The 12,186-nt window shown below is 38.1% G+C and overlaps 1 protein-coding gene across 1 annotated transcript; it reads left to right on the top strand.

Moving 5' to 3' along the window:
- Positions 1-4,782: 4,782 nt before the first annotated feature.
- On the top strand, positions 4,783-5,866 carry LOC138338582 (uncharacterized). The gene is made up of 3 exons (XM_069289559.1): positions 4,783-4,852; positions 4,973-5,110; positions 5,655-5,866. Exons 1-3 carry the CDS (start codon positions 4,783-4,785, stop codon positions 5,864-5,866), a joined length of 420 nt encoding a protein of 139 aa, XP_069145660.1.
- The last annotated feature ends 6,320 nt before the right edge of the window (positions 5,867-12,186 follow it).

Here is a 12,186-nt window from a genome sequence, read left to right as displayed (position 1 = left end):
TAATCGCCTGTGTCATACAACTGTGAGTTCATTCCAAAGCCCTGTATACACTGCCTGTCACACTATGGGAGATGACCATGCCCAAAATTGTTATGTTAGATACAAGGAGGGGATGCCGAAGGCAGGGCTAGTGACTAGAGTAAAGTCAAAACAACATAGTTTAGTGGAAGGTGCAGCTGGATCCTTTTTAGGAAGAGCTAATGCATGTTGAATATTTTTGTTTAACACTGCTCCCCCCCCCCCCCCCAAAAAAAAGATCTACGAGTTAAACTTAGAAATGGAAGTATTCTTTCCTTTTTCACCGTTGAAGTAAGACCAAACTCATGAGCTTATTTTCCTAGGTTGGAACAAAAAAATAAAGAAAGTGATGAGGTTTCTCTTGCTTTTGACATAGAGGTCCCAAAGTGGGAGCCTACATGACGGGATATTGTCTCAGTGGTAAAACACGCCCCTACTAATTTTGTCATTGTGTTTGGGCTATAGGCATCTCAACTATATGGATAGTTTAATGTGCTCATCGACACCTGACCTGAAAGGTGGATCATTCAAGGAACATTAGCACGGCTTACTCATTCTATTTCTCCTCAGAAGGATAGATGGGGAAATTTGGGTGAGATCCAATACAGATCAAACTTTCAATTTGCTCGTGGGATCCGGGCTATTTAAGAGACACATCCTCAGACCAAGAACTACGAAATCAGCCCGACGGAGGGATCGTACCATTTGAGCAGTTTATTTCTTGACTCGAAATGAATATCGGAGCAAGTTTGAAAAAGGATCTTAGAGTTTCTAGGGTTGGCCCAAGAGGACATCTTAACACCTTATTTTTTTTCTCATCGAAGTTATTTCACAAAGACTTGTTAGGGTAAGAAAGAAGGGGGGAACAAGCACACATATCTTGGTGCGCAGTACAAAGGAGAGTGGTATGCTACACTCGGGAAGGATTAATTCTCTAAAAAAAGTAATATATTGAGTCTCTCCCGATTGGTTGGACCGTAGGTGTGATGATTTACCTCAGAGGCGAGGTCTCCAGTTCAAGTCCAGGATGGCCCAGTTGCGTCGGGGATAAGAGTAGAAGAAACATATAACTATTTCATGCAAACTCCGCTTGGCTTGGTGGGATATAACTTAGTTTGTAGAGCTCCGCTCTTTAAATTGGTTCATTGCGATTATGGGTTGGATGTCTAATTGTCCAGACGGTAATAATATTATCTTGTGCCTGAACTGGTGGCTCACTGCTCTTACGTGATGGGGAAGAGGACTGAAATATTCCACTAAAAGACTCTACTGAGACAGAGATGGATTGTCAAGTACGTAGAGGAGGTAGGATGGGTAGTTTTCCACGTCTAGTATGGATCAAACATGGACGGTAGTTGTAGTCGATGACTCTTTTAGTGTTCCCTCATTTGAGATCTTTGGGGAAGAGTATCAAATTGACCCTTGTGAACAACTTGTTGCACTATCTTCTTAAACCTTGTGAGGGAAATGCGGCAAAATAAAATTAAGGAAAATACATGGACAGACCCTTTCATCTCCACCTCGTTGGAACTGGTATCTAGGGGTCACAGACTGACCATAGAAAGATGTTCAATAAGTGGTATACATTAGTTGTCCGCTCTCATGTTGGGCAGTAAAGGTCAGAGAAGGGCAATGATTCATTCTTAAAACCAATATTCTTAAGACCAAAAAGTCGGGTAGAAGGGGGGAAATTCCTCCGTTCTTGTTTTCCTGTAGTTTGATTCTCTAGAATCACAAGAATCCTTAGTGAGAATGGGATTCCAACTCAGCACCTTTTGAGTGAGATTTTGAGAAGAGTTGCTCTTTGGAGAACATAATACAATGAAAATTGTAAGCTGTGTTTGGGGGGAGTTATTGTTTATAATTTCCCTACATGGTTGAATTAGTCGGGGGACCTGCGAGGCGGTGGTTTACCCTGCGTTGGAAGTCACCGGTTCGAGTCCTCTTACCTCCAACTCGTAATCTTAGACAAAATAAAGCTTTATGATATCACCCAACTTTTTTGATTCGGTGGTTCTATCTATGATTTATCATTCATGAAAGTTGATACGATCCATCCATTTACAAGAACCTTCAGGATGTCATAACCTTAAAAGTGAAGGGCGGGGTTCAAACGAGGAAAGGCTTACGGTGGATATCTGGGAACACAAAGACGAGGAAGGACATAGTAATCGATGAAATTCTTCAATGAGTAGAAAATAAGCATAGATCCGATGATTCCTGAATAGGGAGACCTTTCAAACTGTTGTTAAATCCATGGGAAGGCAAGAGACAAACTGGCAAACTGTAACATCTTAGTAGCCAGAGGAAAAGAAAGCAAAAGTGACCCCATAGTAGTGGCGAGTGAAATGGGAGCAGCCTAAACCGTGAAATTGGTGTTGTGGGAGACCAATACAATCGTCGAGCTTCTAGGAGAAGCAACATGATTGATGCACCATAGATAGAGAAAGTCTAGTAGCTGAAAGCATCACTAGCTTACTCTCTGACATGAGTAGCATTGGGCACGTGGAATTCTGTGTGGATCAACAAGGACAAACTTGCTAGGCAAAATACTCCTTGTGATTTTCCTTGGCCCAACAAGGAAACGTGCAGATGAAACACAAGAGACAGTTCGTACTTGACTAGGTCCAACAAGAGACAATTCGTTCTTGTGCTTTTTTTTGACCCAACAAAGAAACCTGCGGATGAAACACGAGAGATAGTTTGTACTTGTGTTTTCCCTACCACTATATCAAGATCGTTTCTCATCTTTATATTTATAGACACCATTTTTACTTTCTTTTCTACTTTTTCTACCTAACTATATGTGTTACTGTTTGCAGAAGAAGTGGGCCAACAACCTTTAAACTGCATCTTTTTTTTATGGGCCAACTATTTCTTGAGGCACTTAAGTAGTTTCTGGGAATTTTTCATCTTAGTGGAGTGAATGGATGAAGAGTTAACTCTTTCATTCTCGCATGGAGATGATATATCCCCTAAATCCTGTTTCATTAGCTCTAATGTCAAAGATGGTTTACATGTCAGCTCATGATGAGATTAACTTACTTGTTTGTCAAAGTTCATAAAATAACTACAATTGAGGCGAAAATCTGCAATTTAACATTTTGAAACCTGCACTATTTTTTAAAACATTCGTGCTTGGACTCGAGTATCGCGGAATTACTATTAAGCATCCATGCAAGTTGAACCCAATATATTTGATGTTTGTGCAATTGATAGATCGACTGTTTCCTTGCACGATATATATGTTAGGTTGTGGAACATGATTAATATATATAATTGTTTATGCGGTTTAAATAAAAATATTTGATTTATTAATATAAATATACCCCACCGCCGTGGAAATTTAATCACGGGTGTTACCACGAATTATTGGTTTTTCTCTTTCTCTCTCAAGATCTCTCATCTTTTTCTCTCTAAAGTTCTTGTGTTCTTTATTCATCAAGTGTGTGTGTGTGTGTTGATTTGATCCTAGCAACTGGTATCAGAGCTAAGGATATTCAACACGATCAATGAAGATGGATAGTTCGAAGCTTGGAATCGAGAAGATTGATGGATCCAACTTCAGTTTCTGGAAGATGCTGATCGAAGAGTATCTATACCAGAAAGATCTTCACGAACCGTTGACTAGGTGAAGCCGGAATCTATGACGGAGGAAAAGTGGAAGCTCAAGGATCGCCAGGCCCTAGGGTTTATCCGGTTGACTTTGTTAAGAAACGTGGCATTCAACATCGTGAAGGATAAGAGTACGTCCGATCTGTTGAAGGCACTGTCAAACATGTATGAAAAACCATCGGCGATGAACAAGGTATATTTGATGTGTAGATTCTTCAATTTACAGATGTTTGAGAATCGATCTGTTTCTGATCATATAACGAGTTCAATATGATTGTGTGTCAACTCAATTCTTTGGATATTGATTTCGAAGATAAAATTAAGGCGTTGATTTTGATGTCATCTCTGCCCGAGTCTTGGGATACTGTTGTTACTACGATTAGCAGTTCCCGTGGATATGAGAAACTGAAGTTTGATGAAATCCGTGATGTTGTTCATAATGAATGTATTCGCAAACGTGAGAGATTCATCAGGCAGTGCTCACAACGTTGATCGAAGGGGAAGAAGTAAGACAAAACGCCAAGTCAACATGGTCGATTAAAATCAAAGAATCGAAGAAAATCCCCGAACAGATCAAACGTGACTTGTTGGAACTGTGGAGATAAAGGGCACTTTCGGATGAGCTGTAATAAGACAAAGAAGAAACACAATCAGCAATTTTGAGATGACAATGATTATGTAAATCTAGTAGAGGACATTGGGGAAGCTCTAATCCCTAGTGTAAAAAGCCCGGTTGAATCATGGATTTTGGATTCTGGTGTATTTTTCTATTTGTCTCCAAGCAAAGAGTTGTTCCAAAATTTAAAATCAGGAAATTTTGGAAAGGTGTATCTTGCTGACAATAAAGCCTTAGAGATTGAAGGAAAGGGGGATGTTTGCATAAAGACCACCTCGGGAAACTAGTGGACATTGGAGGATATCAGATATATTCCTAGGCTCAAGAAAAATCTGATCTTTGTTGGTCAATTGGATAGCATGGGATTTGCAGCAGAGTTTGGGAAAGGTACGTGGAAGATTGTGAAAGGTGATATGGTAGTAGCTCGTGGCACCAAATCTGGAAACTTGTACACCGCTGCAGGGTGTATTAACATGGTTGGTGTTGTTGAAGGTGCTTCTGGTTCATCTCTGTAGCACAACAGACTTAGACAGATGAGTGCTAAAGGAATGAAGATGCTGGTTGCAAAAGGAGCATTAGAGGGTCCGAAGTCTGTTGATATAGGTCTTTGCGAGAGCTGTCTTATAGGCAAACAGAAAAGAGTAAGCTTCACAAAGACTCCTAGAGAGACAAAGAAAGTGCGGTTGGAAATGGTCCATATAGATGTTTAGGGACCATTTCCAGTATCATCACTTGGAGGATCCAGATTCTACGTTACCTTCATTGATGATTTCAGCAGGAAGGTGTGGATTTACTTCTTGAAACATAAGTCAGTGTTTGAAACTTTCAAGAAGTTGAAGGCCGAAGTTGAGAATCAGAACGGTTTGAAAGTCAAATGCCTAAGGTCTGACACTGGAGGAGAGTATGATAAATCAGAGTTCAAGGAATTTTGTGCAGCTGAGGGAATCAGATTGATGAGAATAATTCCTGGTAAGGCAAGACAGAATGGAATTGCTGAGAGGATGAACAAAACATTGAATGAGCGTGCAAGGAGTATGAGGATACATTCTGCGTTGCCCAAAACATTTTGGGCAGATGCTGTGAGCACAACTGCATACTTGATCAATAGGGGACCATAAGTTCCTTTAAGGTTCAATATTCCAGGGGAGGTGTGGACAGGAAAAGAACTCAAGTACTCACACTTGAGGACTTTTTGTTGCACTGCTTATGTTCATAGGCTATGGTTCTGATTTGATTGGTTACAGGTTTTGGGATGACAAGAACAGAAAGATCCTAAGAAATTGTGACGTCACATTTGATGAGTCTGTCCTGTACAAGGATAGAGAGTAGAAGGTTCTAGAGATTACAAAGAAAGTGGGAGTTGAGGTTGTGTTGGAGAAGAGTAACCCCAGAGATGTCGAGGCAGATACTCAACCAACTCCTACTGAAGAATCTGAAGTGGAGCAAGCTACACCTGAGCAGGTGTTAAGGAGATCATCACGAACCATCAAGGCACCAGAGAGGTATTCACCTCCATTACACTATCTATTATTGACTGATGAGTGGGAACCAGAGTCTTTAGATGAGGCCCTACAGATGGAGGATTCAATCAAGTGGGAGCAAGCCATGGATGATTAGATGAGGTAACTTAAGAAGAACGACACATGGGTGTTGACTGAGTTACTTGCAGGGAAGAGAGCTTTGCTGAACAATTGGGTGTTCAGAATTAAGATTGAACCACATGGAAAAAAAAGTTCAAGGCTTGTTTAGTGGTTAAAGGATATTCACAAAGGAAAGGTATTGATTATGATAAAATATTTTCTCCTGTTGTGAAGTTAACCTCTATTCAAATTCTGTTGAGTATTGTTCCATCATAGATTTTTCATCTAGAGCAAATGGATGTAAAAACAACGTATTTACATGGAGATCTAGACAAAGAAATCTATATGCAACAACCAGAAGGAATTATAGTTCCAGGCATGGAACACATGGTGTGCAAGCTCACCAGGAGCTTGTATGGACTAAAGCAAGCACCAAGGCAGTGGTACAAGAAGTTTGACTCCTTTATGACCAAGAGTTGATTCTGCAAAGTTGAAAAGGATCTTTGTTGTTACTTAAAGAAATACACTGATTCATATGTCTTTCTACTCTTGTGTGTGGATGATATGTTGATTGCAGGATCTAGTATGAGGGAGATTAACAATCTGAAGAGAAGGTTGTCTGCAGCGTTTGAGATGAAAGATTTGGGTCCAACGAAGCACATTTTGGGGATGAAGATTTCTCGGGATAAATCGGCTGACACTTTATATTTATCTCAAGAGTTGTACATTGAGAAGGTGCTGAGCAAGTTCAGGGTTAATGATGCTAAACTCAGGACTACTCCAATGGCAAATCACTCTAAATTTTCAAAGGAGTAATCACCAAAGACTGTCGAGGAGCGTGATCGTATGGCACTTGTTCCATATGCTTCAGCAGTTGGAAGTTTATGTATTCTATGGTCTACACTAGACCTGATATAGCACATGCAATGGAGTTGTAAGCAGGTACATGGAGAACCCGAGGAAAGAGCATTGGGAAGCTGTGAAGTGGCTTCTAAGATATCTGAGAGACACATCCAGTACTTCACTTTGTTTTGGAAAAGGCAAGGTGACTCTACAGGGTTTTGTGGATGCTGATCTTTGTAGGGATGTGGACTCGATCAACAATACATCCATGTACATTTACACCATAGGTGGAACAATAGTGAGTTGGATGTCCAGGCTTCAGAAGTGTATTTCTCTTTCATCTACTGAAGCTGAGTATGTGGCAATAGCTGAAGCTGGGAAAGAGATGATATGGCTGGCAGACTATCTGGAGGAATTGGGCAAGAAGCAAAGCGAGAAGATTCTTTACTCAGATAGCCAGAGTTCCATACAACTTTTGAAAAATCTAGTCTATCATTAGAAGACAAAGCACATCAGAAGGCGGTACCATTTCACTCGTAGAGAAGTAGAGGATGGTGATATGTGCTTGGAGAAGATAGAGGGTGCAAAGAAACCGGCAGACATGTTGACGAAATGTGTTGATGTTGGGAAACTAGGTTATGCAAAACCTCGGTTGGTCTTCTGTAGTTGTTGCTACAGATGTTGCGGTGCGGTAAAGATGTTGATGATGAAGAGATTTTTTTAGAATGTATTTTCTGGATGACTGAATCAATCTCCAACTGGGAGAATTGTTAGGCTGTGGAGCCTTATTAATATATAAATCTGTTTACGCGGTTTAACCAAAAATACTCTGATTTATTTATATAAATATTCCCCACCACCGTGGAATTTTACTCACGGGGGGTTACCACGAAATATTGGTTTCTCTCTTTCTTTCTCTAGATCTCTCATCTCTTTTTCTTTAAAGTTCTTGTGTTCTTCATTCATCAAGTGTGTGCGTGGATTCGATCCTAACAATATAGTTTAAAGTATGATCAATTATATTAGATTGTTTCCCTGTTTGATTGAACTAGCTTTGTTCAAAGCAGTTGTTGTATGAAATAGTTGCTCTTAGTTTTTCCTTTATAAACAAAAAATGAAATTAAAAATAATTGCTTCTTGTTATTTAGTTCTTTATCTGTTTAGAATCTTTCTTTACTTGAAATTTATCCTTTCATCTAGTGTGAGGAGGAATTTGTGGTTTCTTATATGTGATTGACTTCTTCAATAACTAATAGTAGATTCAGCTCAGTGCCGTATTTGAAAAAAGACAGTGAGTGGCATTTGGATTGCTTTGAAGTATTTTTCTTGTTGTCGACAGAGATTCAAGAAATGTGTATATGAAAAAACTAAGTTTTTCAGGATTTTAGGGCGTGGTTGGGGTCTTTTCACTGCTGAGAATATAAAGATAATTTTGCTGAAGCAACCCCTATTTAAGTTATTTTTTACTATTAGTTTGTATAGCATAGTTCCGACATATATAAAAAAGAGTTTTTTTTATCATCACATGAAGAAAAAATTCCATAACTGAGTCTATCAAATTTGAGCTTTCTGCGGAATATCTTAGAGGCTTCTGTGCAATAATATTATTTATAGTCTACTCTTAATTGTTCCTCTCTCATCACATTATAGGCTAGACAATTCATCAGCGAATGCTGTGGAGAAGTGATATCATTTGAAGAAGTTTCTTGTAGATTGTTATATCTCGAACACCCTTTGTAGCATCATTCACATGTTCCTTCTTCCCAGATTTTAGACAACAAACATATTAATCATTTAGGCATATAGAATGAATTTGCTAATCACATACTACAATCCGCAATTTGCATGTTAGTATGGTGTATCCTTGTCAAACTCAGTGTGTTGCATTTGAAGCTGAAAAGAAAAGTCTTTCAGGATAAATCTTATTGCTCCGAAAAAAAAAGATAAATGCTTAATACTTATTATGATTGAATTTTGAGCACAACAATTGATGTCTTGTTCTTTTTTTTCATTTAAAACATAACTGATCAATGAGAAAATAGATATTTTTTCTTGGTGACTATTGATAAGCCTCACTATTGAAGACTTAAGGTGTTTTGAATTAGTATGTAAACCGATTGTCACTGTCTTTCATGATGAGAGCACTATGTTCTAATCCTCAGACATTGATACACAATCTTAAGATAATAGATGCTTCTAATTTTGAGATGAATCTCAGTCGCATATTTGTTTTTAATCTTTGCTCAGGAGTACAACCATGTCTGGAAAGATGGGGATGACTGGTAATGCTCAACTTTTTATTTTTGTGGTTTGTACATATCTTAAGACTCCGGTTCTGTTAACTTAATTTGTTTCAAGAGATCCATTACTTCTACATCTTGATTCTCTATGTAGAATAGAAACATTAGAGTCGCAACTTTTTGGTTTACTGTTGGATGACTGTTTCATATTGAGTCATCAGAATGATTGACTAGAAGTCATAATTGCAGGAAATTCTTTCTAATGGTTCGTAATAATCTGAAATCAAGAACTAAAACTCATAAAATTTCATCTAAAAGCATGCTGAGATTGTCCGTTCCTTTCCGGATGAAATATGGAGCGAAGATATGCTCATGTATTGAAAAGATTTCAGAAAGCATTAAGTAAAAAGACATTCTCTGCAAGATATGATGGACACTGGAACCTGGTGGAGTCGGCATATTTAATTCATGTATAATTTATTCATATTTTCTCCATTGTATCTGGATTTTACTGGTTAAAGTGTAATGGCTTTGCATGCCAATCTAAAAGTACCCACACAGAGTCGTAACCTCTAATGATTCATGGTAGCCTGGTCATAAAATCTGTAGAAAATATTTCTCATTTCACGTTCATGAACTCAAACTGTTATAGCAGTCCTATGGGTTGTTGATAGCTTAAACCTGCTGACAAGCTAAACAACTAGAAATGAAGTTAGCAATAAGTCAGATCCTTGGCTGTAGTCACTAGAACTTCATTTTTGTATTCACACCATTTCCCATCCTTGTATTAGGTAGCCTTGATGTGTTCTACCACTATAAACTTTGCGTGAACATAAGCCAACGATGTCTTTGAGTTTCTCAAACTGATTTACATACTTATTCACGATGGAGAAAACAGGAAGGTAAGAATGGTTAAAGGTGACTCAGAACACTTTTCGGTCATGAAAGGGTTGCAATAAAGATCATCTCTTAGTGATGGTCAAATTGACGCAACATATTCAGGTGGATGTGTCTGGTGTTTTTTATTCGCAGATTACATAGTATTGATTGAGAGACCCACGGTGGATTTAATGTAGGTTAGAAGTTTGGAGACCGACCCTAGAATCAAAAAGTTTTAGGTTAAGCCAGCCTAAAATTAAGTACTTGGAGTATAAGTTCAAAAGAAGCATCGCATGAAGTGGAGGTCGAATTGAAGTTTGATAAACAAGTCACACTCAGGATAATAAGTTTCAAGTACTTGGGTCGCCTCTACCTCTTCTTCATGTGATAGAGTGGTGGTTTGACCTACACAGTTGTTTGGGGCATAATGCTTTCCTTTCAAGGACGCACACGCTCAGATGGATGTGTAGGCATACAAAGAGTGACATGATTTGGAACGAAGCTATACAAGAGAATGTAGGAGTGACCTCCATGATGAACAAGATGAGGGAAGCAATGTTCAGATGGTTTGACCGAATAAAACTCAAGGTAAGTAGGAGTGCGAGTTTTGCTATAATAGATTTTTAGGAGTGATATATAGGTAGGTCAAAAAATATTCGGGAAGGTGATTAGATGGGACATGACACGTCTTTCACTTACTTCGGACATGACTCTAGATAAGAATGATGGCTTGTTGAGGATTGAAATATAAGGATAGTAGGTAGTCATGTGTTGTAGTACTTTTACAAGGAATAACTAGGGAGTTATTCCTCTTATCTTCTCTTAACCAGAAAATAAAATACTTTTTGTTTTAACCTTTTAAAAGAGCATTTTTCAATGAAAAAAAAAGTCACGATATGTTTAACTTCGACAGTTTAGTCATGGTTTTCATGTTTGTTGCTTCTTGACTTCAAGCAACTGTTATTTCTTTCCTCCTCTTCTTTTTTTTGGTTCTTGTTTACTGTACCAACATTGTTGTTTCTCTATTCTATTTTGCTGATTATTTTTCTTAACAGTAATTGTATACTGTAATAGTGATTAAAACATAGTTATGATTATGATTCTTTGATCTTAACACAAGTTAAAAGTGGATGACACCGATTGGGACTATGTGAAAAGAAAAGGTGAGACAAATAGGAACACAATTGAATTAGTTACTAATGGATCCATCTTTTGTCACAAATAGCATCTAGTTGGTACTTACAAGGACCTCTCATAGTGTGAAAAATGCCCAGATGGTGTAATGGAAGAAACGAAGAAATATGTTGATGACAAAAGGGAGCGAAAACATTAGACTTTATTTCAACGGAATAAGACTAATATTGATGATTAGTACTATCTCTGATCAGCTAGCAACAATGTCTGGTAAGTCCTACTCTTTTCGAGGTAACCCTGTGTTTGTCTCAGTCATTTACTTTCTACTTTCCGACAATAGAGTTAGCTAGAGACTTGTCTTAGCAACTCATATTAGTAGAGACTTTTCAGTCAGTTTAGATTCAGCTATATGTACTCATATATTCATCTCTATATATTTTAGACTCTGTCAGTTCAATTCCGCATATAGCTATCTTCTATTGCTATTACGTGTTGATTCTTAGTGTCATGACTGATCATGAGGTTAGCTTGGGGTCACTTGTGGCCCTAAGCACCGTGACCGTTGAATTCTTGTGTGGAGAACCTAAAAGTACTCTAAGATAGGTAGTCGGAAGGTCCCTAACCCTTTAATTAAATTTTTTTGAGTGATGATCCAATGTTCACCTTCTTGAAAAGAATAATCTCAAACTTCCTCAAATTGATTTTGAGGTCTAATACCGGCTGAAACCAAATAAAGACTTGGCTTAATAATCCCACTAGGCGTCAGTTGCACCATAAAAATATAGGTATCATCCGTAAATAACGAATGAGACATTAAGAACCGCAACACTAAAACCCTACAAATAACCTCATAAAATTGCTATATCATCATCATACTAACTGCTTACATAAATAAGAGAAAAAATATAATAGAATCCCGCATGGGTCACTTTTCACCAAGATAGAAGATCTCACCGAAGAGATGCAAAATAAATCTATTTCCTCCCCTTCTTGGCAAATCCCATTTGAAACATAATAGATCACTGACCTTTTCCAAATTTGAATTGCAGATTTTCCATATTTGAATTCTATATCCACGCTGAAGCAACTCCGTACAGACGCCTCACTACTACTTTCAATTTTCAGTTAAATAACAGCTAAACGATTTATATCTTGTTTGAAAAAGAAAGCTTGAGTTTCTCAAGATATAAATATTGGTACACTCAAACTTCCTCAAGGCCTCCGAGATTAATAGATCAATAACTTAGAAACCATTTCATTA

Source organism: Solanum lycopersicum, chromosome 9, assembly GCF_036512215.1.
Source record: "Solanum lycopersicum chromosome 9, SLM_r2.1".
Taxonomy (NCBI): Eukaryota; Viridiplantae; Streptophyta; class Magnoliopsida; order Solanales; family Solanaceae; genus Solanum; species Solanum lycopersicum.
Note: the sequence above shows the minus strand (reverse complement) of the source record. Positions and strands in the feature narration are given on the sequence as shown.

Coding starts and splice junctions, on each gene's coding strand:
- LOC138338582 (XM_069289559.1), top strand. CDS start 4,783: ATGAGTGCTAAAGGAATGAAGATGCTGGTTGCAAAAGGAGCATTAGAG. Junction 4,853..4,972: donor TCCGAAGTCTGTTGATATAG/GTCTTTGCGAGA, acceptor GACCATTTCCAG/TATCATCACTTGGAGGATCC. Junction 5,111..5,654: donor CGAAGTTGAGAATCAGAACG/GTTTGAAAGTCA, acceptor ATGTCGAGGCAG/ATACTCAACCAACTCCTACT.